The following is a 26,972-nucleotide window of genomic DNA, read 5'->3' on the forward strand; positions in this document are numbered from 1 at the left end:
TAGGGCTTTGGCCTCTTTTATTTTCTTTTTACAGTTAATTCCACGCATAAAAGACTTCATAAAGCATTATGGCTCTGGCTATTCCCCGAATGAGCTCCTCAGGATGGAGCTGGCTATTTTGGACAAACTGCACTGGGACCTCTACATCGGGACACCGCTGGACTTTCTGTCCATAGTAAGTACGAGGAACTTCCAGAGCCTACCCTGGACTCATTGTGCCTTTGGAACAGCTGTTCACAATATAGGACGGCAAAGCACACGTCCTTACACATGCAGCACAGTGACGTGACCCACAAGGCTCACGACATAACGGCAAAGTGAAATATTATCTTACATCCAACACGGTTCCGCCAGACTCCCGCTTCTAAAGGACATTAACTTTACAAAGATATTTAGACGGCACTATTATGGTGAGCTTCTCTTTTAAATACACACTGCAAAAATATTTAACTTTCCATTCTATGAATACTGTACATAAAAATCTGTCTGCTTTTGCTGCACTTTACACACATTCACTTAGCTGTCTTTTATTCACCTACACACAGTCCTTACTGAGGCTTTAGACCATATTGATCTGGCACTTAAAAATGTCATGTTAGTTTGTATTTGTTTTAGTTAGAGAATGATGGTCATCCTTAAAGATAGGATTCTGTTAGTAAGGCAAAATTATGTAATATGGAAATGTCATGGGGTTTTGGTCTGTTATGAAGTGTGACGATTAAATCACGAAGGGCTGTACCATTATAAAAACTGACCACTGTGGCCAAGCGGCAGCATTTCTTCTCATGTCGAGCACGTACAAGTAACTTCTCTGCTACCTTAATCTTGAACTGTATGCTTCTGTTTTTCAGAACTGAAACACTGTCAAGTGGGTACTTTAGGCTCTTAATGACCATGTCACAAAGCAGACTGTCTTTTTCTCACCAGGGTTGAAGCTTAGCTTGGCCGCACAGTGGGTATTAAGCCTCAATCCCCTTCTGGGGCCATGGATGGGAACGAAAAGGGTTGGGCAATATTTAATGTTCCCTGATGAAAATTTAAATTGTTTTTTGCACTTTTGGTCTTTGATCTATGAAAAGTATGGGGTTTTCTGTTCTAACATAAAAACCACGGTCTCCAGTTCCACGCCCTGGTGGTCCTGGGCTGGCCCCACGTGAAGGAGCTGATGCCTCAGAGGAATCCTTCCCTCCACGTCGCGTCCCTGACCAGGCAGCTGCAGCACTGTATGGCGGGCCACCAGCTGCTGCAGTTCAAGGGCTCCACACTGGCCTTGGTCATCATCACCTTAGAGCTGGAGAGGCTCATGCCCGACTGCTGTACTCCTATATCTGATCTGCTAAAGAAAGCACAGGTAGACATCAACTTTGCCCCACACCAGGCTCTCAGTTTTGCCCCTTCAGCTGATGCACTCTGCCCCCAAAAGAGTACCTGTGGCCCCTTCTCGGCCCTTGTGGGCTCCAGGAGATACTCTGGCTGTGATGACTCTGAAGAGTCTTCCTAAGGGCTAGGCTTTCCACACATGGCAAATCCTCTGGACTTGAGTATTAGGTTCCCTTCACCACAATGGGCTTCTCTGACACTGAGTGAAGCTGTATCTCAGTGGCAGCCCTGGTAGTCAAGAGGATGTGGGGACATGTTGAGCTCAGGAGAAAACAACGCTGAGCTTAACACTGGGGAGTGTAAATTTCAGACCCTTTACCCTTGATATGGCACCAGGCACCAGGGTACTATGAGGTAGGTATGGGGAGGTCAGAATCACTCAGGATGGACAGCATAAGATGGAATGCAGTTAGAAAAATGACAGTTTTTACTGAGGTTGAAGATGGGTGTCCCTGAGACGGTGGGGTTAATGTTCTCAAGTTGGGTGATTGGAACTTCCTGGAATTGCTCCATGCTGACATTCTGGCACTCAGTTACTCATTGTTTAGAATGTAAAATGGTTCTGCCTCAAGGATGACCGCTCCGTTTTAATTACAGGTTGGTATTAGGCAGTGGAACCGCTGCAAAGAACTTGTAAAGGAGCAACTGGCAAGCCTTTAGTCATCCTCCTGAACAGCCACTTTCTGGCTCACCTGCCACCGTCTGTGCCCTACCCCAGAACCCTTTACAGCATAATGCCAAATCTGGACTTGGACTCCTCTATATTCTAGGCTTTATGGGTCCTGTAACAAGAAAGCAAGAAGGCCTTGAAACAGCAACTGAGAAAACACTCCTGATTCTTCAGGAAAAAACAAGGGGGCAAAAAGACAGGTCAGGGTCCCTAAAGGGAAAGGTAGTCTGATAAATCAAACTCAGACTCCTGCCTCTCTCACAACCCTGGGCCCGAAACCAGGGGGAGGGAATAAATGCTCATAGTGCAGCTTGCTTTTTCTTCCTCATCAAGGGCTGTAGCAGCCTATAAGACAGCTGGACGATGAGGTCAGAGGCAGGCCTTGCTCAGGGCAGAAGGGCCAGGCTGGTGCTGACAGACAAGTTTCTGCTGCTCCACCTGCCAGAACTGGCCGCATCTTTCCAGCTTCCCAGGCCTGTACCAAGAGCATGTGCAGGCTTCAAGTCCCAAGTACTCTGCCCGCCTTTGCACAAACGGGATTTACCCTGACTCGCCCAGCATCTAAGTCTTTTCTTTGTAAGAACTCGATTCATAAAGTGCTTTATTTCATATACAGTAACCAAATCAAGCTTTAGGCATATTTCTGCTTGGTTACTCTTAGTTTACAGGCTTAACTAGAGGAATTTTTGTGTTTAGAAAATGACACTTCGAGGTGATCCTTGTGTTGGGAAGCCGCACTCCCCAAGTTTTGGTTGAGATGAGCGGGTCCTGAGGCTGAGCTCCCACTACTGCAGGGAGGAGGGAGGGACCACTAGCATGGCCGTGAGGGAGGAGCCAGCTGCCCCTGGGAAGCAGTGACACTATGGAGCCATTCTCTAGGCAGTGGAGTCCAGCTGACAGTGATGCCAGCTGGGACTGTGGAGGTAGTGCTGCGGATGCAAATGACTGAGCCACACATTTAGAGGTCATCTGTGAAGTCCTTCCACAGTGAACAGTTTTCTGTAAATGTGCGAAGCCGCGGGGAAGGTGATCTGCTGCTAGGTGCAATACTAGCTATACCGTATTAGTGTCTGTCCTGTAGTCAGCACAAATCTCTGCCTTTTGTTAAGACAAATTTGCTTGTTGGAGCTTTTGTTGAAATACACTTCCTTTCAATCCTTTCTGTGTCTTATTTTACATGTATTAGATACCGTGCATTGAGATTTGATAGAGTCAAACACACGTGAAATGCAGTCGCTCAAACCCTATCAGTAACTGTCCCCTAGCCCAGCACATGGAGAAGGCAATGGCACCCCACTCCAGCACTCTTGCCTGGAAAATCCCATGGATGGAGGAGCCTGGTGGGCCGCAGTCCATGGGGTCGCTAAGAGTCGGACATGACTGAGCGACTTCACTTTCACTTTCATGCATTGGAGAAAGAAATGGCAACCCACTCCAGTGTTCTTGCCTGGAGAATCCCAGGGACGGGGCAGCCTCATGGGCTGCCGTCGATGGGGTCGCACAGAGTGGGACACGACTGAAGCGACTTAGCAGTAGCAGCAGCAGCCCAGCACAAATGAACGTGCTGGGGGGCAGCCTGCTGCTCGTGGCCTCAGCTTCCTCTGCCTCCTTCCTTCCACTGTGAGCAGCACTGTCATTGGTGGAACAGAGGCTAAGCCTGAGGGCCCACGCCAACTCAGGCTATTTTTGACTTCAGAAAACAGGAATTACCTGGACCCCACCCCCCGAACCTAGCTCTAGATGTAAGTTTCATTCCCCAGAGCTAAACCAACTCTCCATCTCTTGGGAAAAGAAGAAGGTAAACCTGTGAGCCACAATATGGGGGTAAGGGACAGCCTTGTTGCTTCATCTTTCTGTAAATAGTATTCCCTTTTCTGGGGAAGCAAACTTTCATATTGCCAAAGTACCACTTGTGAGCGGTTTTTAAGTTTTTATGTTGTTCAAGCTTGCCTTGGAGCCCTAAGTTCTATCTTACTCTCCTCTAACATTTTTTCCCTGCAGTTAGGAATTTCTCTCCCACTTCAGATTAGAGACTGGGGTTCACTGTGGTGGGAGAAATAAGGATGTGATCCACCTTCCATTTGTCACCATTTACATAGGGCAGAGATTGGGCTGTGACTGCTGAAAACAGAGATGGGACAGGGCTCAGAGGCAGATGGGCTAAGAGAAGAACACAGTAGATGAGTAGCACAGACACATCTTAAACTTGTCCAAATATTACCTCATTTGGGTGAGCCAAGTTCCTTCCACCAAGGTGGCCCTATTTCCCCTGGCTTCCTGGAAAGTCTTGGTCCTTCAGAGCTTGGTGAAGACTGCCTCCCTGCACCTGCCTGCCCAGGGGCAGAGTTGTGCTGTACCTTCCCTGGGGAGGCCAGCATGCCAGTCTCCCTGCTGGGCCTAGTCCTCCATCTCCTCATTTTGGTCTCCCAGGAGATTAGCCTAGTGTCCAACAGAGAAAGCTCCTCCACAAATGGGCCCTGGAGATTGCCATCCCTTCCTCAACAAATATTTGCCTACTTCCTACAACATCCCACCTCAGCAAAACCTTCTTAGGTCCACCAACCTACACTGTCAAACTGAACAGGAATAAGGGTACAGGATAGCAATATTTAAACCTCAATTCCTCCAGTTATGAGCTGTGTGACCTTGGGTACCTCTCGTGCCTTGCCTATAAAAAGGAGAGAATGGTACCTAATCATAGGATTATTGTGAAGATTAGCGGAATTAATACATGTAATGCACTTTAGAACAATGACTAGCACACAGTAAGAACTCAAATGTTAGTTGTCCTATGTCAAGCCTCCTCCACAAGGATGTAAACTTTTCAAGGGCAGGGTCTGCCTTCTCTCGTGTCTTGCCTGATAAAGATCCTTTGACCACAGGCTGCAACTTCTCTTTCCTATCTTGCCTCCATCCCACACTCATTCAAGAGCCGTTCACAGATGCCCGTGGCAGGATTCACTATTAAAACGTAACTCCTATAGAAGCTGATCAACCCCACAAAGTTCATGGAAAAAACAAGCTGTATTTTACCACAGCTGTAGCAGATTAATAGAGGAAACATTAAATCAGAAAAGCCACTGCCCAAAAAAGACACCACAAAAACTCAAAATAAATGCAAAATTTAATGAAAAAAATGAGTACAAAGTGGATGGAAAGGAACAAAAACAGTCAATGAATGAAGGAATAAATGAATTAACAAGTGAAGCAGTTTTAGAGAAGCATGTTAACGTAACAGACTAGCAAGCCACACTTCCCTCGGGCCTCTTATCCAGTAACAGGAGCCCCACTTAACAGGGAACCCACACAAAGACATACACAACATATATGGAGTTGGTCTGCACAAGCAAAGACCACCTAGACTCAGGTTCCCCATAATTGGGGTGACCATACCTCCCAGTTTGCCTGAGACAATCATGGCTTATGCTTGTCGACTTGGCGTCATTATTAACAAAATCTCCTTTCACTCTCAAAAGTCTCAGCTTGGGCAATAAATTATATGGTGATTCTACCCCAAAATCAACTTGGTTCATGAAAGACATGATAGTAAATGCCAGCGATCCCACTGACAGCCCTAACAATGCCAACAGATGATACGGAGACAGAAAATGAGGGGGAAGTCAGATCCTGCAGACAGGGGTCACATTCCATGAGGCGGGTAGCTTGTTAAACAATGAATGGTAAGCTTTTAAGCTCACCTTGTGCACCAAAGATTAATTTGGTCTCAGCTAAAAATGACAAAATTCTAAACACAAACAGCATGAGAGAAAAGTGCAGTGAGGCTCACTAAAGTCAAAGGGTGCTGCCGAGGCAGCCCAGACCCCAGAAAATGTAACAAGGACAGGTCTCCCCCGAGATTCTTGGAAGCCTGGGGCCTGCAGGCAGGTAGCCAGCCACAATTCTGGCCACCCAAGTATGCCCTGGGTGCAGCCCACACTCAGATGGGGGTGGATGGGCAGCAGGATCTGCCCGCTATAAGAGTCCCGATTGGCCAGGAGTCCTCATTTCTTACATAACTGAGCCTGCTGGGTCATTGAGCCTCATCTTCAGAAATACACTAGCTGACCCAGGCTAGTGTAAAGGTCTTACTTCCATCCAACTGAATACACTTTCAGACATATAATGACCCTAGAGTTAAGCCACTTGCAGTCCACATCTGCCTTAGATATGCTGATTTACCTTTTTAGATACCCACAGTGAAGCATCAGTTACCAGTTTCAACCACAAGTGGGTTTACTCTAAAGCTAATGAAACTTAATTCTCAGGGCCTCTTCCAAGGCCCTGTACCTGATTTTATACTCATGTTCTCTTAAGAAGGCTTCTCAAGTAGTTTGAGCCCTTCAAAAATCTGTATTCACCCGTGGTCATGGCATAACTTTGGAGAATTTTCACTTTGAGTCTCAACAAAACCTGCTCTGCTCCAGGTGAAGCGAAAAAGACCACCTTTTCCTGGTCATACCTCAGTGGATACATACAGCTCACCCTCCACCCCTCTCTGAATGGAACATGATCTGAGAAGGTCAAGAGGGAACCAGAACCTAGCCTTGGAAATCAGTAAAGCAAGCCAAGGCAGGAAGAGGGAAACGATGATGGGAAAGAAAATGAAGGACATAAAAACACAAACCGCCAGTCCAACAATGTATTAGCACAGCTTCCTAAGGCTTCCAACTAGGGAGTGCACTAGACTGTGAGCTCCTTGAGGGCAGAGCTGTGCAGGACTCTGGGTAGCCTGTGCCCAGCACAGTGCTTCATCAACATTAAGTGGAATCCTTCCTTTCATCTATTTATTTTTTATGTCCCATGTTATCAGGCCATGCTTTCGACCCTGATGGTCTCAGTGGCTTGCCAACCAACAGGAACACAGAAGAATGCTGTACTTTCTTAGAAGGTTCTCTTTAAGAATGCAGCTGAAGGGGAAAAAGCTCCTCTGCTGGTAGTTTTTTTCTTAATTGTTCACATACAACAGGCACCTTATCCCTTTCCCTACAACTCAGCCAGGAAAAAGGAAAGGACGACCCAGAGAGAAACCTGTTCCCGCTGAGCACTCTTTGCATTTGGAATATGCAGGGGTGGGCATGGGGTGGGGTGCTGGCGGTCTTAGTTAAGAGTCAAACACTTAACACGCACTCATGGGGCTGGTCCCTGTTCACAGGTAGCACCTGGGGTGTGGAGCACAGAGATAACGGCTTCGGGCTGCTGTTCCATTTACATTCACAGTAACAACGCTGAACGTGGCCTTTTTCATGATCCACTTTCATTCGTAAAGAAATCCCAAACACTGTCATTACAGGACGTTTATTACCCGCCTCTCCCTATACTTTATGGGGAGACTTTATACAGAAGAAAGGTTTAGAGATATTTTTAGTCTTTAAAAACCAGGGCATCTGTGTTACTTATGAAAATAACGGGAGGGGGTATTATTTGTCTTTACGCTCGTGCCAAAATAAAAATTTAGAAGTGCTTTAAAAGTTATTATTGAAATTAAGCTCTAGGTTAGAAAAATTAAAATGAAGGGGAGTGGGCGGAGTTCTGCAGCACGTATACCACACCACGTGGCCACACCTAGGGCGCTGCATGAGTTGCCATCTTGACGCTGAACAATTAGGCCGAGCATCGCCGGCTGGGGCCTCTGCTAGAGCGGCACAAAACTGCTCCGTCAAGGAATAGTGACACTGTAAATGGAAGACCAGCCACTGGCTCTGAAAAAAATAAACCTCATCAGTTTTGGATTCCAGCATTCATGGCTTTAACAAGTTTGCATAGAGAGGGTGGCCCGCCAGGCCTGGGCAGCCTGGGGCATAGGGGTAGGGGACAAAGCAGGGCTGTAAACACTGGAGTCTGTACCGGCTCCCAGTCCGTCCTCACACCATGATATGGGAGAAGGGTCACAAGGTGTAACTCAAGCAACTTAACACATGAAAGTCTAAAGTCCGCTCTTGACATGTAAGTCTGTGCGTGCGTTAACTGAAAAATAAAAATAAAACAAACAGAACAAAAACAGACACATTAAAAGATACACAGACGACCAAATCAAACAGAAGCAAAAGACAGCAAGATGAACACTGGGAAAGGACAGTCAGTTTGGCACTTGTGACGAGCAAAGCAGAGAATTCACTGCAACTTATGGCATCCCAGGCTGAGGGGTCAAGATCTGATTGGGAAATAATTTTGTAAAAATGAATTAAAATTTGAAGAATAAGTACAATCAATCAAAGCCATTCAACTAAATGATCGCAAAACAACATCCCCCCTCCAAATGTACTCCTGACCCGTCCCGACCAGGGCAAAGGGAAGGGGTGCTCCCAGCCAGCCCACCCACCCCACTCCTGGCCTCTGCAAGGCAAGCATGGGAGGAGAGGGCTCTCTCCCAGAGGCCAAACTGACTGAAGCTTTCTGGAATGTCCAGCAAACAGAAAAGACCTGTTCTCCAGGCCCACATCACACGAAAAAAAGCAGGGAGATCTGACATCAGTGATGAGCCCCACCCTGAGTTGGCCTGGTGCCCCTGCAGCCAGCCTGCACCCCACCCCCACTGGCCCTCAACACCTTGACCTGGCCACAGGTCCTTGAGCTGCTTTTGAGTGGCTTCTTCATAGCTTACTTCCTAGGGGACTCTGCCTGCCTTTATTTTTTTTAAGAAAAAGAAAAAAAATAATAAGAAAACAAGATGGCCTGGGCTAAGCTGGTAGGGAGCAAGGCAAAGTCTCTTTGGGAGCCAGCACTGGGTCATGGATAGCATACCGCTTCCCAGGAGAAACCAGATTTCTGAGCTACCAGCTCAAAATCCACATGGGTTGCAATTCACAGAGCCTGCGTGCTCACCAAGCTCACCAACATCTAGACAGGGCCGGAAGTAAATGCAAAGCAGAAGGGAAATGTGCACAGTTGAGAGGAGTGTGGGGCTGGGGACCAGCAGGGGCTTATCTGCTGCAGCAGGGCCAACGGCTGGTGTGGGTGGGGGTGAGGGAAGGGGGGCCAGTCAGCAGGGTGGGAGAGACTACAGGGTCTGTCCCAAAGCAGGAGACAGGCCTCAGGAATGAGAACTGGCATCCAGTTCCTAAATGCCTGGTTCTGTCCCCTGGTCTTCCCCAGGGAGAAGCTTTTTAAACTTTGATGTGTCTGTGCCTCTGTGCCTGTGTGTCTCGGAGACTGTGTGTGTTAGTGGAGATGTGTCTGGATCTGTGTATGTGATGGGGCAAGAGTGAGACAGTGTACATGTGTCATGCATGTGTGCAGCATTAGGGAACGCAATCCTGGGGGCAGGGGGAGGGCCAGTGCCACAGGCAGCACCCCAGGGCCACAGCTACGCACTGCATGGCCCTAACCACAAGGCTCCACTGCCACCAAGGAAGGAACAGCCTGAACACACACGTTCCCAAACATTCAAGAAGGAACTGGAATTCCAAGAGAATAAGAATGAGGGCCAAGGTGAGTATACCTGCTTAGTTTCCAGGCTGGCAAGAGAAAGAAGGTACCAGACACAGACCAGGGGCAGGGAGAAGCCGGGGCAGACAGGATCCCCATGGAGAGATGCTCTGGGGGACACTGAATGAAGTGGGGCAGGGAAGGGAGGCACTCCCCACCCCTACCCAGAGCATCTGGGATCCAGCTGTGCGCATGGAATCAGGCTATGCCAAGGAGAAGAGGCTTAGAGCGGCCCCCACCTTGCCAAAGTTGACTGCACTCCTGGAGGCTGGGAAAAGCCTCCTGCTCTCCCCCATCACTCCATCTCCTCCCCTCTCCCATCACTCTCTCTCCTCTAAAGCTACGCTCGGAGGACAGCTCCAGCCTCTGCTTGAGGAGCAGCTCCTCTCTTCAGTAGGACTCACACAGCCCCTCCAGGGAGCTGCTGTCCTTCCTTCAGCAGGTCGTAACCACGGTGTCCGGGGATCAGTGCTGGCTGGGCTGAGGTCTCCACTGCCCTCAGTTACCACCCACCTGCCAAAACGGGCCCCACGTCCACAGTCTCAGGACTGAGGGGGAGGCACCACAGCTGTCCAAGCAGAAACCACAGGAGCATTTGGAATCTGTCTGAAAAGGCTGACATTCCCAAGCCCTGACCATCTCCTGGCCTGAAGGACCTTCCCTGAGACCCTAGGACCCTATCAGGGGCCACTCCCTGCCTGTGTGGCCCAGCCTTCTCCACCCAGCTCTTGAGGGGTCTGCAGGAGAAAGAGAAAAAGAGATAGAGAAAAAAACAGGGTGTGGGGTAGAAGAGTGGGGAGAGGAGCCACTTGTGCACAAACACAAGAGTGGGCATGAACGCTTGATGCCTGAGGATGTGAAGATCACCACTGAAAGAAGAAAGGTGAGCAAGAATGAGGTGGAGAGCAAGTGAAAGGAGACAGCAAAATGGCGAGCCAGCGAGAATGAGTAAGAGCGAGAGAGAGCCAGCCAGCGCGGGGCAGGGAGCCCACCACCTACTTCTTCTTGTCCTTGTCCTTCCTCAGAGGCTGCTGCGAGGTGGCGTGCAGGGCCTGAGACTGCAGGGCCTCCACTGCTGCCTTCCTGCGATTGAAGGCGTTGGTCTCCTCCTCCAGCTCCCGGCGCTTCTCCTCCACCTTGCGCTTCTCCTCCTGGTGCAGCCGCTTGAGGTGCTCGAACTTCTCGTGGAGCTGGGAGCAGAAGGTGGGGAGGCCGGCTCTGTGTGGGCCCCGGAGGAGCCTGGGCCCTCTCTGGCCTGGCCTTGCCACACACACACACCCCGAGCCCAGCACACACCTCTCTCTCCTTCTCCTTCAACTCCAGCTCTGTCTCCTTCACTTTGTTGACAAACATCTGCCTCATCTCTTCCTCCTTCCTCTGGAGCTCACTCAGGAACTCCTTCCTCTTGGCCTCGTATGTTTCCTGGAGGCTGTGGAGACCCAGAGAGAAGAGGCCAAAGAGGGGATCACGGTGGGATGGGGCTGGCCAGAGCCAGAGGGCTGGAATCACGTGGACACATGGGGTCAGGGGAGGATGCTACTGTCCCAGCAGCCTCTTTCCCCACCTGGCTCACAAGTCAAGTCTGGTTGTGGCTGGGGAGACAGGCTGTCACCTGAAAGGCTGGCTGTCACCATCACTGTCCTGGAAGCCCATCTCCTCCAGTTTGCAGCGCCGGTAGAGCTCATAGTGCCGACTGTGTGTCTGCTCGCGGAGGTCCTCCATGTTCACCCGGATCAACATCTCCCGGAGCTTCACGAAGTCGCAGTGATTCTCGTTCTCCACTGGAAGTGGAGAGCACGTGGGCATCAGACAGGGACCCGGCCACCAGCACGGAGGGGACAGGGTGCAGGACAGCGGTGGGGTGTGAGAGGCCGACCCCAGAGGGAAGACAGGCAGCAGATGGTCATGGGGAGGACACAGGACAGGGGACTGAGTCCAGGCTCCCAACCAGGGCTGTGCTCTCACCGCCACACTCACCCTGCACCACGCCCCAAGGGTACTGCCGCGCTCGCACCAGTTTGTTCCCCACCTTCACCTCCTCGGTGCTGCCCACCACGGCAAAGGGCAGGTGAGCCTGGAAAGGGGCCCAGGTGTATGTGAGCACTGTGCAGACACGGGCTAGTGGACAGACCCACCCTCGCTGCCCCTGGGCCCCAGGGAGGGGTTGCCCAGACCCGAACAAGGTGGGCCAGATGCTCACTTTGGGGCTCTCCTTTAGAGAATTATCCTGGGACCTCCAAACAAGGGAGTGGGCTGAACCCACAACCCTGTTCCTCTTGTTATAGGGTATTCTTTCAGTCCATGGGCTCCCCAGGGGTAGAAGCTCCCTGAAAAGACCTTTGGGCCTCTCTTCTAGGTTCCCAAGTCCGGGCATCCTGCCTGCTCAATCCTGCAGGTTTCAGGTCCCTGCCTTGAGTTCATACCTTGGGGTACTTAAACCTGGGGAAGTTCCAGGACCAGCCCAATACCCGATTCTTCCCATCCCCTGTCCGGAGGATTCAGGACTGGCCAGCTCCTGGTTCCCAGCCATCTTTCCTGGAGAGCTAAGGCTAGAACCCAGGGAAAAGACAGTGGCCGGGGGCTAGCTCCAAACCCTCCAACCCCAGAGCCCTCAGGCCCTTGCCCAGTGCTCACATTCATGACTGCATTAATCTCGGCAACAGCCTCATCATCCGTGGGAAACTGGTAGATCTGGACCCCATTGCTGACCAGCTCACCCATGATCTTGATCTTGAACTTGTGGAGCTCACTCTTGGAGATGGTGTCAGCTTTGGCAATGATGGGAATAATGTTCACCTGCCAGGACCGTGGAGAGGGGTCAGGGGTGAGTTGCTCCCTGACTGTGGATAGCCCTTCTCAGGTCACACCCCTGGGCAGAGGGGCAGGAAGCCAAAGAGATGGAGCTGCTCCCAAAGCTCCCCAGTGGAGTCCCAGCCTGAACCCAGACAGGTGGGACCATTCTGACAGGTTGTGACAATTGGTTGCAGTGCTTCTTACAGCCCCTCCCTGCTCTGCTAAACCTCCATCCAGCCCCAAATTTGTCCTGTGGGCATATCCAGCTTTGACCCAGAGTGCTCTGAAGGTCTTAGCCAGTGTGGGGCCTGACAGGGGTGGCAGCCAGGGGGCTGTGCCCCTACACAAGTTAGATGACCCATTAGCAGTAGCCACAGGAAGACCTCAGTATCTCCCAGGCCAAAGTTATCTCATTGTTCACAGTGAAAATTAACTCCTGAAATGGGGAACAGAGTCACATGAGAGCTGACAGGTGACCATGGGGTTGCACACCCTCCACAACCCCTCATCGCTCCTGTCATTCACATGAAGTTGCCTTTTAAATACACACTCCTCATGCCTACTCCAATTCTGGGGCTTAACTCTCCTCTCTCTGCGGGCCTCAGGAGGACCCCAAGGGAAAGTCACAGAAGGAAGAGCAAGGGAAGTGAAGGGAGCAGAGGAACTAGGAATTGAGAGAGAGAAAAAGAGCAAAGAATCAGCATGCTCTGGGGAGCAGAGGTCAGAGGGGCAGAGGGGCAGGGGCGAGGTGGGGAAGTAACTCTAGGGGGACGGGGAGGATGCAAGGAGCCACCAGGCTGAGAATAAGAATCATCTCAGCTGGAGGGAAGGTGCCCAGGGCCAGAGGCAAGGACAGAGCTCTGAAGAGGTCAGATCAACGGGGGCCGGCTGGAGGCACAGGGACAGACACAAGAAAAGATACAGCAAGAGAACCAAGCCAATTCTGCAAGCCCCCAGCCCCAGTCCCCGGGGAATGCAGCGGACAGTCACAGGCAGCGACCACACCCCGCCTCCGTGGACAGGGCGCCCACAGGATCCACCGGAAGGGGGCCACACCTTGCTGTCCAGTTTCTTCATGGTCACCAGATCCAGGGACTTGAGGGAGTGCCCCGTGGGCGTGATGAAGTAGAGGCAGACATGGATCCTCGTGTCGTGGTAGTCGAAGAGCGAACGGCGGATCTTCAGCTCCTCCTGCAGATAGTTTTCAAACTGCGCGTCGATATAGTCGACGATGGGCCTGTAACTACAGACAGCTCCGTCACAGGGAGGCAGACAGCGGAGCCACGGCCCCGGGCCCGGAGCCCAGCCCAGCCAAGCGGCCAGCCTTCTCTCTGTGAGAACAAACAGCTTCTGCCTGGGGATTCCTGCCTGGGTACAGGTGGCTGACCCCGTCTCCTGGTCCCCCATGGGGTCCTCAGGACCTTAGACATTCTCCAGGCAGCCCTCCCATGGACCTCATGGAGTGCGGGCTTGGTCACTTGTCTGGGGGCAGCAAGGAGTGCGGAGCGCTAGGGCAGAGTGTTAGAACCACGGCCAACATGGAGGGACGGGGAAGACACCGCCCATCCTGCCTCTTGCCTCTCATCCTTATTGATCTGATCTCCAAAGCCCACGGCATCCACGATGGTCAGCTTGAGCTGCACGTTGCTCTCCTGGAGATCGTAAGTCTGGGGCCGCAGGCGCACACACTCCTCATGGTGACTGGCTTCCTCGGTCTCAAAGGTCGTGTTGAAGAGCGTGTTCATCAGTGTGGACTTGCCAATGCCAGTCTCCCCTAGGGGAGCGGGGAGTGGGCAGAGGGGTGTCACAGACTGGAACTGGGGCTGTCCTGGCTCCTAGCTGAGCCAGGAGGGGCTCAGGCACCCTTGGTCTCCATACAAGAGAGGGGCAGGCCTCCCACTCCATCCCTTACTGTCCGTAACCCCAAGAACCATCCCTTCTTAGTGGCCTCAGAAATAACATGTGGAAGGAAGAGCCAAAAGGCTGGCCTGGACATAAGACGTAGCTATGTGGGTTGTGTAAGGTGTTTCTGCTGGGAGTGAGAAGAGGCAGAGCCAGGCAGCTGGGAGACACCAATGGACCCTGGCCTCTTCTGGCCTCAATGGGACCTGGTCACCTGCTCTGCATGCCATTCCTCCTGGGCCCAGGAAGGCCATGGGGCCAGCAGGGCCGAGGTCTACAAGAACCAGTGGCTCAGCCCACGTCATGGGTGGCCTCGACTCCACGAAGCTTTAACTGGGGTGGGGAGGTTCAGGAGAGGCAGCTTTCCAAGGGGTTCCCAGAGCACCTGTGGAGGGTCTGGCAGAACTTTTTGTGGCCTGAGACACATGGAACCTTCCAGCGCCTCCCTGTTGGGGGGTGTATTTGTTTAGATGAGTACTGGAGCTCTCACTACATGACAACGTAATGGATAGACAGTCTGGTTTACCACAGTGTCCTTGACACATGGTATGAACAACAATACATGTTCTTAAAGCAAACACATGGATCCCGACCACTGTGACAGATACTCTCAGTGTACAAAGCACTCTCAGGTACCTAGTCCTGTCCATTCTTCATGGAAGCTGAGTCAGGCCCTGGCTCCAACTCTGTCCTTGACCCTGGCAGAGACACACCCCAAAGCCTCATCCTGACCCCTCAAAGTGTCACTCTGCCTGGGAGGTCCCCTTGCAGCTCATCAGGCAGTCAGGACAGCGGCATCTCATCTCCCAGGAGGGCTTCGTCCATCCTCAGTGGAGGCTGTCCCCTGGCCAGGCATGACACTCACCCACACAGAGGATGTTGAAGCTGAAGCCCTGAGTGACCGACTTGCTGACCAACTGGTCGGGGAGGCTATCGAAACCCACATGACCACCCAGGGAGAGGCTCCTGGGCTCCGGCTCTGCATTCTGCAAAGAGAAAAGAAGAGACGCAGTGAGCCCACTGGGGAAGAGGGGTTGAGAAGAGGGGAGGCTAAACCTGAGTCAATACGCCCCTCAAACTTGTCTCAGTTCTCAGCAAATCTCCAGACACATCGTTGAGGGCACTGGAACTCCAACTCCAGGCCAAGTTTCCACACAGGGAGTCCCATGGGCCTCAGGACCCATGACTCTGCCTGGGAAAGGCCCTTTCACCTGGGGCTCTGCATCTGCTGAGCTGGCAAGGGATGCCTGAGCCCGAGGTGTCACCTGGCAGAAGGCCCCAGATCCATGGCTGCTACCCCAAGGGCTCACCTGCCTGCCTGCTTGGGAGGAGGCCCCAGATGTTCCCTAGATCTTAAAGATTTCAAAAGGCCAAGATTTGAGGGTGTGCACGTTCCTGTGGCCCTCTCCTGCTAAAGTAGGATGCAGACAAGGGCAGGTCTGGCTTGACCCCCTCACACTCACACTGCTGGAGGGCTCTCCCTCAGGTGGGCTCACAGTCCTCCATGGGCACCCCTTGCTCCTCATGCACCCAAGCAGGGAATGCACACTGAGCCCTGCTAAAGGGGCCAGTACTCACTCAGACCCACCACTGGGTCTCAGGACTGGTCTTGGGGGCCTCAGTGGTACTCTCTAGGGACTCCCAGGCTCTGGCTCATGACCCCCTCCCAGCCCCGCCCCAGTCCTGGTTGCTTAGACAGAGGATTCTGGGTGAGAATGTGGAGGCCTGCCCAGAGAGGCAGGCAGCAGGTCCTGAGCAAGCAAGGGTCACTGAGCTGGCCCACAGCACTATAAAAAGACCCAGCAGGACCCTAAGCAGAGGGTCAAGGTCAGGCTCCAAGTTGTGTGGATTCTCTGCTTCCCTGGGAATGGGGGTGGAATGTTGTCCTGAGGGAAGGTTCCCAGGCTCAGCCTTCCTGGGACTGGCCCCGTCGAGGGCAGACCCCAGGCAGCTCTGTATAGGGCAGAAACACACCTCCTCTGTCCCCTAGCCCTTCTGCCCTGATTGCCAGCCACACAGAGCAAGGACAGGACGATGGGTCTGAGTCTTATCCTGCCATCCAGCCCACAGCTCCAGAGGGGAGGAAACAGGCCCAGCTGAAGACAGTCCCAGGGGCACAGATTAGGACAGTGGCAGCCCTTATGTGGGTGCAGGCCCAGGGGGCAGAGGAGGCTGAGGACCAGCCAGTAGGGCCCCGGCTGCCTGCCCTCCAGCGCAGGGGTCTCCGGAGCATCTGTGGCCCCTCAGTCTCTCTGCAGCCACAGCCTGTTGTCTCAGCCTGAACCCTCCAACCATTCTTTCCTCCCAACCAGAGCCCCTCGACACTTAAACCCAACCCTCTCTTCTTCATTAACTAAGTCCCCCTGGCCCTTCCCCAAGCCCTTTCCCCAGCTCAGTCATAGTACCCCTGCATCACAGACTCCCAAGTGTGCACACGGGCAGCCTAGACCTCCATGGCCCCTTGGGGAAGCCCACAAGTCAGTTACCCCTAAGCTCTTCTCTCCAATGACCCTCTTTCCACAGAGTCTCTGCTCTCAAAGCTGGAGTCCCCTATCCCCAGGGAACTGAGTCACAACCTTCCCAATCAAGTCAGGTCCCCCCAGGGCTGCAAACATAACAACAAAGAGGCCCCAAAGGCAGCTTCCTCTCACTGGAGGCCGCAGCAAAACCAGTAAATGGAGCATAGGATGTGCTGGGTCAGGTCCAAACTCCCTAGCAGGGCATTCCAGGCCCTTTATCATCTGAGGCCTTTTTCCCAGGCTCGGTTCCTGCACAGCTGGTTATCTCTGGATATACTTTTCAAACTCGGCCCCCTCCCTGGGCTCTGGAGCTCACTGCCTTTTCCCTGGCACCTGCCCTGCCCTGGCCCCTAAGTACTCCTACTGCAGACCCTTCACTTGGCTGTGACCCCATTTCTTCACACTATTAGCTGTCCTGATATGCATCGTGACTTTCACCTCTTCCATGAGCTCCTCAAAGTGGGCCGCAGGCTGGGGGAGGTCAGTGTTCCCATTCTTCCCACCCTCCCACCACCATGGCCGACATGCTAGACAACACTACCATTTATAAATCGCTGGGCACGGCTTCACTGCCACAGCATCGGGCACATCTGCCCACCTTACACAGAGCTTCATTATTCCGTCTCTGTCCCACCTGCTCATGGCAGCTTGAGGATCAAATGGAGGACAGAGCTGTTAGTCTAGAGCTTTTTTCTTTTTGGGCGAGACTGAGAATCTCCAAAATTTAAGGCGTGCTGTGCTTGCAGAGAAGGCTATGTGTTTATTCATCCTCTTCTTCCAAGGGTGACACAATCAGGATGCAATCCAACATCCTGTAGTCTACCGCCAAAACCCACCAAGTCGGCTGTGTCTGGAAGCCACACGCACGCGCACTCCCCCAGTTAGAGTCCTTGCAAAGATTCAGACGCTATCCTACTCCTGAGTCTCCCCGACTCTAACAGCAGCACTCGGGGGTCTCACACAAGCCTGCCTACCCGTGTTCAGTGAGCCCTGCCTGCCTTCCTCATGCAGCTGGGCTCTCCGGAGAAGTGTGTGGAGCACAAGGCAGTCTCCATCCCCAAGCTGTAGCCGAAGCTGTGCTGTCAATCCAGGGGCCACAGACCTGGGGCAATTGATGCTGCTCAGGAGCCTCAGGGACCCCTGGAGCACCAATCTCCAGAGCTCACGCACACACGCACACAGAGAATGGCCTCATGGGGACAGAGTGTTTTTCTCTGGTCTTGAGAGACTGGTGTAACCTCCCAGCTCTACTGAGGCGTGACTCCCACTAATGCCAGCTTCCCTGATCCTACATTTGGCATCAACAACATGTGACCCAAGGTGCACCGCTCTCTCCAAGGTGCCTGCCCAGGTGTGTCTGCTGACTTGCATGGGGTCTCAGCCCAGGAGGAGCCAGGAGCCTACAAAGCCCCTCTGACACAGCTACCACAGCTCAGGAAGGAACATCAGATCTCCCACTGGTTACCTGCAATTTGTCAGGGAAGCCCCTAGTTCCAGCTCCAGGGCTGGGTCCTACTAGTCCTGAGCCAATCAGCATGATCCCACGATGGGTACAGGCAGGGGCAAGCGACCCTGACTGAACCTTCGTGACCATCCTGTAACCATCAGGGGAGTTAGCCTAAGACTGAAGCCCACTCACCGAGGACTACAGAGCCAAGCACATCACAGAGGAGAGACAGCCAGCATCCCCCACCCTAGTTTTTCCCTCTACCCCAGCCACATCTCCCCTCTACTGCTTAAGCTAGCTGAATGCGGCTATCTATTACATGCAACTGAAAATATCCTGACTGCTACAGTCCCCAAAGTGAAACTCTGAACACAGAGGAACAGAGAGAAAGCAAGGAGAGTAAAGACAGGGAAGAAAAGTGGTGTTACAACCACAGGAAAGAATGAACATCAAATGATGACACCAACACCCCACCAAGGACACCTGTGTGGGCTAAGCCAAGTGACCTACAGTCTCCTATATAGCCCTTAACCACCCTGTGTGGCAGACACTATTATTATGCCCATTGTACAGGTAAGGACACTGAGGTGCACCTAAGCTAAAGAACTAATCAGGGTAGAGTAGGGATCTGAGAGCAGCCAACCCCATGCTCCAGAACACTGAGCTATACTGCCCCCTACTCTTACTATGCTCCCAACTCATTCATTCAGCCACAAAACACAGGCTCACTGGTCACATCCACTGGGTGTCAGTGGATGGCAGCCAATGAAAAGACGAAGACACCAGATCCTTGACCTCAGGGGCCCAGTCTTAGTCTAGACTCAAATGGCTGTGGCGGCCTGGCAGGTGGTGTAAATGGGTGAAGGATAGTAACAAAAATGGCAACCACCACACGGAACAGTTATCAACTGCTGATCCGCTATGACTCTAATCTCACTTCGTCCACACATCAGCCCTGTGAGGTAGGCTGTATATTATGCCCACTGTATAGAAAGAGACAACTGAAGCACCAAGAGATGAAGTAATTTTCCCAAGATCACACTGCTCAGGAGGGCGAAGGCAGAATCTCTGGGTGATGGTGTGACGGCACAAGCCACACTTCCAGCCACAACTCCGCTCTCTGCTGGATGAAAGACCCGGTGACTTGGAGGAGCATGGGGGCCCTCGGGGAAAGGCAGGAGCAGCGGGGAACTGCAGAGGCTGGGCTCAGTCCATGGTGGCTAGGGTCCCGCGACTCCAGCCAACGGTGGGAATGTAGACCTAGTGCTGCCAGATCTTCCAATTTTTAAAGAGAATCCAGAAATCCAGATTTTCATGTGAAACGCACTAGTTTTTAAAAGTTGGCAACAACTGCCAAAGGAGAAAACCATTAGGGCCCAGGTCAACATGTCTGAGGGCTGAACCTGATCCGTGGCCTGATAGTCTGCAACCCCAGGACTGGCAAGATGCTGACCTGGAAGGACAAAACCCCCAGGGTGCACCCTTGGGGCAAGGACACCTACAGGAGGCTGCTCTGTGGGAGGAGCCTTTGGGCTGGCCAACTTAACCTGGACTCTGATGAGAGGCAGACCTAGCTGCTCCTGACTCTTTCCACACACCCAGCTCCCAGGGGGCCAGTTCAGGGGGCTCCAACTGTACTCAAAGCTCCAGGATAGAGAGTTGGCAGCTCTGAGCTCTACACACACAATGGGAAACTCCACAGGGCCTTTATCCCCCTTCTAATCACTAACAAGCTTCTGGCTCCTGAGCCAGGCTCCAGGCTTCTATGTCATCATTTCTTTGGCACATCAAAGACAACAACCAAAATAATAACTGCTCAGGCTGACTGCGTTCCTCCATGCCCGGTCACCCAGAACAAAGTGGAGGATGGCATTTTGTTACGCAGCCCAGTGGATAAATAGGACGTCCTTTTCCTGACCAGGCAATGCTGTCTGAGCCTTCTGAGCAGCCCCAATCGCCAGCCGAAAGAAGCCGCCCCTTTTACCAAGAAGAGAGGCGGGATTTGGGGGGAAACCATGTCTTGCACTTGCCCACACAGAAACAGGCTTTTATCCAGAAGGAAATGGAAATCTGCTGGATGTCTGAACCAACATAGTCAGAGAATCTATGGGTGAAAAGAGCCCCTTGAGAACAAACCTCCCAAGTGAAGTTAGTTGTTGGGGTAGCAGTAGAGGTGACACTCCGCCGTTCAAGCATTTGGCTCCTAAATCCTAGGCAAAGAGCAGCCCCTCAGGCCTTCCACAGAGTTCTCTCCAAGAGCATCAGACTTCGGACTCTTCTTTCCCCTCAGGTTCCTGCCACCCTGAGCACCCCACAGGCAGGCAGGAAGCCTTCTCCCCAGGAGAAGGCTTGGGCACTTGGGCCCCAGGAGGCCACCAGTCAGCTCTAGGAGGCCCTATAGAGTCCTCATGCAGTGGACCCAGGAGTCACTGTGCCATTGGGAACCTCCTCCACCCATGTTCCTGGCACAAACCACCCTCCCCTTGGATCTCACCACTCTCAGCAGCCTGGGCCTTAAATAGCCAGAGCAGAGGCCTCTGGCCAGAACGCATGGTCATGGCGCAACTGTCCTTGAGTCTGAGAGGAATCCTAAGAATTTTCCCAGGAAAGGCTTAGGCTCTAGTCCCAGGATTCCACAGCGAGCCTCTAAACCCAGGTCAAAGGTTACGGGAAATAACCACAGGGATGTGCGTGGGGTAAGGGTGGTGGGAACGGGGCGGGGGGAATGCTGCCACCCTGGACCAGGAGGGAAGAACAGAGGCAGGATATACCTGTCCCCACTCAAGAGGACACCAGAGAACCAAAATGTCTCTCTCCTATGGCGGCTACAAACCTGAGAAAAAGACACAAGCCAGGATCAGCCTTCTTGGTGCCAGCACAGTAGCAGAAGAGGTAAGAATGGCAAGGTGGCAGCTGGGACCCAGGAGAAGGCTGCCAGTCACTCTCTCAAGGCCAGTCATCCTCTCCCCTACCCTGAGAAGTGAAGGGACTTTGGAAACAAAACTATCCCTAGGAGTCCAAAGCCACGCAGTGCCCTGACCCCAAAACTTCAGTCTCCCTGCTCCCTGTTTCACTGAGGGCACTTTCCTCCCTCTTGCTGCACAAAGACAGCCAGGACTGCCACTCAGGAATTTGGGATGGTTTGTTTCACACTTCCCATGTCAAAATCAGATTTCCAGAAGCCAAGAGCCCAGTTATCAGCCTCTGGGCCCACCCAGCCCTCCCCAGACCCAGGACACAAAAATGCTCCTAGGCTTTGTGGTGCTGTGCGGGATACATTCCCATGGGAGGGAATGGTCCATCCTACCACAGAGCAGATGGGGAAGGCACTCTGGGCCACAGAAGGTACTGGAAGCCCAGGTGTTCGTACTTTCCCACTTGGGACTTGGGGACTTCCCCGCAGCAGGGATGACCACAGCGGTCTAGACATCGTGGTACGGAGGTGGCCTTTGTTCCACGCAACTTCGGAAAGAAGAATGTGGGCGGCAAAGGTGACCACGCCCCCCTCCTACCCCAGGATGCCGGTGCTGGGAAGCAGCAGAGAGCTACATGAGCACCAACGTGAGCCAGCAGGGGCTCAGGGCAGCACGGCGATACTTCTCTGTTGCTTGCACCACTCACCCCAGCACCAGGCAGTGTCACACTCGCACCCAGGCCCCACAGCCAGATCTGGTGAGTGGACCTGGATCCATGGCCCACAGCCCCTCTCGAACCACAGCCCTCAGGTGGCCCAAGCCCAGGAGAGCCTTCAGAAAGAAGCCAGCACCTGTGATCTGAAATAGGCTCGTACTACTTCCTCCCCTGGTTCTGTCCTTCTAATGCAGCTTCCAAGAGAAGGACCAAGAACCATCTGCAAGCCATGTGTTCTGAGGAGGAGAATGTCTGATTTGCCCCAGTGCCATCAGGGGCAATGGATGTTACAGCCCACACGCCCCGTGCTTTGTCGTCCACCACCTCTTCCCAGCCACAGTTCCTCACGTGAGCCCTGAGGATGCCAACAGCTCCAGTAAAGAACACCCCAGCTCTGTCATAAGGGCATGTCGACCTTGGGAGGCATCCTTTCCCCAGGCACATGTGTCTCCCTCCTGCCTGCAGAGCTCCATACCTAGTTGTCTGGCAAAGCCTGTGCCTTGGGGGCCGGGACTTGGGATCCTGAGAGAGAATCAACCTGGCAGCGGAGAGGCAGGAAGACCGGAGAGGCTGCAGGGGACACACAGAAGCCAGCCGGTCCTCAGGCCCTTTGCTCCGTCATCCTGCAGCAGCTTCCTTCTGGGAGCTGGACCAGAGCCACAGAAACCTTCGTGGTGATTATTGCCCCAAATACATACCTCCACCTAGCTCTTCTTTGGGCTCCAAACTCAGAGGGCTCCACCCTCTCTGTCATCACAAGGGGTCCATGGGGGCTGAGGGTAGGTCTCAGGCGAGCTGCTGGCATCAAGATGATGGGCACAAAGCACCCAGCACCCTCCGTGCCATCCAAAGCTTTTGATAAATATCTGGCCCTGGGTTCCCAGCCTCCATTTGTTCTCCTGCACTGTGGCCAGTCTCCCTCTTACCAGACTCTCTGCTGCTACTCTGGTCAACCCCTTGTCAGGTGCCCCCTTGGATCACCAGTGCCTTCTCATCAGTGTCCCTGCTCTGGTCCATGCCAATCCGGATCCTGGGCAGACCTTCCTAAAGTGAACACCCATAGCATGGTACAATGCCCATGGCGGGGCGGGGGGCAGAGCTGGGTGGACCAGCCTCCTGGGGAAGGGCGTGGAGCTTCAGCTCTGCAGGTGGTGCTCGTGTATGGCCCCTCCCCGCCACCAGGCACTGAGAGATGCACCGATGTCCCTTGCTCGGTTCTCACTTCTCCTTCCAAGCAGCTCAGCAAAGAGGTCTCTGGCCATTTTTATAGGACAGGGAGACACCCTCTGTGACACCCCTACTTGAGTAAGGGGTTGCTATCTACATTCCTTCCCACCAGCTCTTGCCTTGAGGACAGAATAGGCATTCCCTGGATAGCCTGCTTCTTGGGAAAGTGTCAAGATTACAGGGGTGACAGCAGAAGTGACAGATGGTGCTGGGGATAAAGTGGAGATGGGGGTGAGGGGGAGTAACTGGCTGGGAGGAGTGCCAGGCTCCAGGCTGCCATGCCACACGTTTCTTCCCTCTCTCCCTCAGATCTTCATTTTCTCCAGCCCCTCCTCAGGCCACCCCCACCATGGAGTTTGAACCCTGTCCCATGAGATTCTGACAGGAGAGGCACAGGAGATGGCCCCTGGGGCAGAAAGAGAGTCTGGGATCCAGTAAGGAGGACGGGCAGAGGAAGAGTGGATAGGAATCTGGCTGCCCAAGGAGGACAAGAGGCAACAGACTCCCCAGAGGGCTGTCCCAGACATGCACATCCTAGGAGATTTTGATCATAACCACAGGGCTGATCTAGGATTGAGCAAGGCCCAGTCAAAATGTAAAGGTCGCTCAGCCTGTGGACAATAGGAACCCAGCACATACTGATTGCAAAGTACCATTCCAGGGACCTCCTTAGCAGTCCAGTGGTTAGGACTTTATGCTTCCAATGCAGAGGGTGTGGGTTCGATCTCTGGTCAGGGAGCTAAAATCACACATTTCATGCAATGTGACTCCCCCACCCCCAAGAAAAAGTATCATTCCATACGCTCATCTAAGCTCCAGGTTGGGTCAATTCCCATGCCCTCCTGAGCTGGTCTGACCACCAAGCTAGCCTGAGGAACAGTGTCAACCTGCCACAGTTCAATCAAATTATAACTTCATGGCTACTGCTTAACACCCAGTTCAACCCTGCAGCTGGTAAGACAGCTAAACATATCTCCAAACATGTCACAGACTGCAATTATCTTCATAAACGCTTTGAAGAGTATCAGTAGGGTTGTTCCACTTTACAGCTGGAGAAAGAAAGAAATCATTTTCCCAGGATGACAAGATAGGAAAGGAGAATGGAGTCCAGACTCCGAGATTCAGGCCAAACCCAACCCAAGGTCTCCACCCAAATTCAACCATGTCCAAGTCCTCCCAGGAGGCTGATGGCTCAGAGTGTGAAGGGTGTGGAAGGTATCCATCCTGAACTCAGGCTGCACATCCTTACTTGAGTCGGTTCCCTCTCTGTGCCTCAGTCATTATTACCAAGGTGATAATACCAGAAATCCTTACAAACACAGGAATCTAAGGGAAAGAGCCTTTCCAGCCCATTGCCTGGCACTGCAGCTAGACCCCTCAGCTCAGCCTCTGAGGATAATCTCTGGGTGGGTAGTGGTGGGAGCCCCTAGGGAGGGTGCCCTGGAACAGAGCAAATTCATTCTCTGCTACCTTCTTACACAGAGGGCCAGTCTTCACATCCACATGGGTACTAAGTCTCATGTATCATTTACTGTGTCTTCATCATGTGCCAGACACTGTTCTAAGTACCTCATCTGGACCCTCTCATTAAATCCTTCCTATAATCTTATGAGGGAGGTAGTATTTTTATCCCATTATACAGATGAAAACACTGAGGGGTTAAACAATTTGCCCAGAATCACACAGCCAACAAGTAGTAATCTAGGATTCATGTCAGGTAGCCTGATTCCAGTTACTCTACATACCACTCCCACCTGCAAGACCAACTGTTAAAACAACCTCTAGCCACAGAAAGACAAGACCCAGACATAACTTTCTGGTCAGCTGGGCACAGAAAATGCACACAGGCATGCAGGCAGAGATGTGCAAACACACAGGTATGCTGGTCTCCAGCTAACCAGCAGGTCTGCTGGGATTCAGGCCCAGCCCTCCTGGGGTACATAAATTCTCGTTTAGAGTGCAGGGCTGGGGTGAATCTCTGATTTGCCCAACCTCTGAATCTGCTCCTCCTGTATTTAAACTTACTGAACTGACTCGCAGCCCCCTCATAAAACATTCAAGTCTAAAATTATGACACCAAGAGTTCCTGCTTTAGTTACGCATGTTTCCAAAATAGACCAACAAATGTATTTTCAGATTAAAGAGAAAATTTACATATACAAATTCAGATGACAATATTTATAGCATTAATTACATAAGTCCTGAATCCCTTATTTAGCCCCAGAACCAATACCTTATCAGTCACATATTTAGCATTTACCCCCTACCCACAACATCCCTGGGCCCTCCTCCCTCCCCCTTAGCACCGACCAGGGCCTCACATGCTGGCAAGAGGACACAGTTTCCTTCACTGTCACAGCTCAACCTCCCAGACACACCCAAACCCAGCCTTAGACATTGGGGGACACGCAGATACAATCCCCAAAAGGCCTCTCTTCCCGGGGGAGTGGGGTAGGGGGACAGATTATAATAGCCTTTAGGAAGTTGGTTATTGGCTGGCTCAAGCCCAGAGAGACCTCTGCAGGGACCACCAGAGACGATACCCCTGCAGAAGGCATACCCGGACTGGGGCCCAAACACACATCCACTGGGTTGAATGTGGAATCGCTCCAGTTCCTGGGGAACGGCTGCCTCAGACCCGACCACTGAGGCACCCACTGGAATCGCCCCTGGATCCTGGCGCTTGGGTGGGGGGCGGGGGTTGCAGCAGGAAGGAGCAGCAGGCCAAGGTCTTCAGGACCCAACTCTGCAACTGCCCTGAGCTCATCCGAGGGACTTCCTAGGATCCCTAGGGCTTCATCGTCACCGACTGTGCCCATCCAGCAGCACCTGCGCGGCCAGGAATCTCCCCAGCCGTGCAAAGAACACTCAGGGAGAGGGGGCTCCGGAGTATCCTAGATCTTCCCTCTGATCCCTGGGGCCCCAGTCTATCGTCACACCGGGCCACAACCAGGCGGGTATTTATCTGCTCCTTTTCGCGAAAAGGGTCTGCTTTTCTTCGCCCACGGAGGGCGACCCCGCCAGCCTTCCGGCAAGGCGCTCGCGCCCGACGCCCCAGGACCCGGGACTAGCGCCGCGAAGAGCCCGCTCCAGGGTCCCCCGGCCCGCCCGGCGTCAAGGCCCGGCCGCGCGGCGCTGACAGCCCGGCTCGCGCCCCCGGCCAGCAGCAGGGCGGCCCCCTCCCCGCGCCCCGCGCCTCCCGCGCGCGCCGCGGCCCAGCAGGGCCCTCACCGAGAAGCGCTCCAGGTCAGTGGCCGCCATGGCGAGCTCCGCACCGGGCGGGCGAGCCGGGGCGAGCACCCGGGCCGCGACGGGGACAAGCCGGTTGCGGGACGCGCTCCGCCCGGACGGCTGCGGCTGAATGGATCCAATATGGCCACTTCCTGGAAACTCCCCTTGGCGGCGGCGGCGGGAGAAGCCGCGGAGCCGCCCCCGCCCCCGCCCGCGGGACCGGCCTCCCCGCTTGGCCCCGTCCGGCCACGAGCGCAGCCCAAGCCCCTCAGCTGGGATGGCCGGGGGTCTCCGCTGCGAGGCGGGAGGTGCCAGCTACGGGGATTGCTGGGACTTGTAGTCTCCAAGTTGGGGGGCCGGGAGGGCAGTGCCTGGTGGCCGGGACCGGTGTCTGCTGGCCTGCCGCGTGTCCCCGAGAGGCTGGGGCCGAGCCCCGGAGGGAGTGTCCGGCTTCCGCGCGCTGGGAAGTCCGTTCTGTGCGGAGAAGATTGGGGTGCCGCGTGCGCCCTAAGGGTCTCCCCCACCAAGCCGCCTCCAACCGGTCAGCCGGAGCCTGCAGTGCACTGGGACCACCGGCCAGAATGTCGACGGACTGCCTGTGGCCCGTGGGGTGCAGGAGAGGAGCCTCAGCCTCGAATGACGGGTCCCTGGGCCCCACCTGATGCTCCGGTCCGAGCCAGGGCGGCATACAGGGCGGGACCCGCGCGTCCGGCCAGGCGGCCTTCCCGGGCCAGGGACCAGCCTTCAG

The 26,972-nt window shown here is 53.5% G+C and overlaps 1 protein-coding gene and 1 long non-coding RNA gene across 9 annotated transcripts; one reads left to right on the plus strand and one right to left on the minus strand.

The window, feature by feature from the left end:
- SEPT8 (septin 8) lies at nucleotides 1-26,972 on the minus strand. Of its 8 annotated transcripts, none has more exons than XM_027547096.1 (10): nucleotides 26,883-26,972; nucleotides 15,036-15,156; nucleotides 13,847-14,042; nucleotides 13,325-13,511; nucleotides 12,110-12,271; nucleotides 11,453-11,549; nucleotides 11,088-11,256; nucleotides 10,772-10,904; nucleotides 10,475-10,665; nucleotides 1-1,336 (listed from the first exon to the last, which is right to left on the minus strand). In XM_027547096.1, exons 1-10 carry the CDS (start codon nucleotides 26,910-26,912, stop codon nucleotides 1,171-1,173), a joined length of 1,452 nt encoding a protein of 483 aa, XP_027402897.1. In that variant the 5' UTR covers nucleotides 26,913-26,972; the 3' UTR covers nucleotides 1-1,170. The 8 variants fall into 8 exon arrangements, with proteins under 8 accessions (XP_027402897.1, XP_027402899.1, XP_027402898.1 ...); XM_027547098.1 differs by lacking the exon at nucleotides 26,883-26,972 and adding an exon at nucleotides 26,225-26,857 and having other exon boundaries at nucleotides 13,325-13,505; XM_027547097.1 differs by lacking the exon at nucleotides 26,883-26,972 and adding an exon at nucleotides 26,225-26,857 and having other exon boundaries at nucleotides 1-1,333.
- On the plus strand, nucleotides 1,052-3,210 carry LOC113895653. The gene is made up of 2 exons (XR_003511905.1): nucleotides 1,052-1,351; nucleotides 1,978-3,210. It is a non-coding gene; the product is annotated as an uncharacterized LOC113895653 (long non-coding RNA).

The sequence above is a fragment of the Bos indicus x Bos taurus genome, chromosome 7 (genome assembly GCF_003369695.1).
Source record: "Bos indicus x Bos taurus breed Angus x Brahman F1 hybrid chromosome 7, Bos_hybrid_MaternalHap_v2.0, whole genome shotgun sequence".
NCBI lineage: Eukaryota > Metazoa > Chordata > Mammalia > Artiodactyla > Bovidae > Bos > Bos indicus x Bos taurus.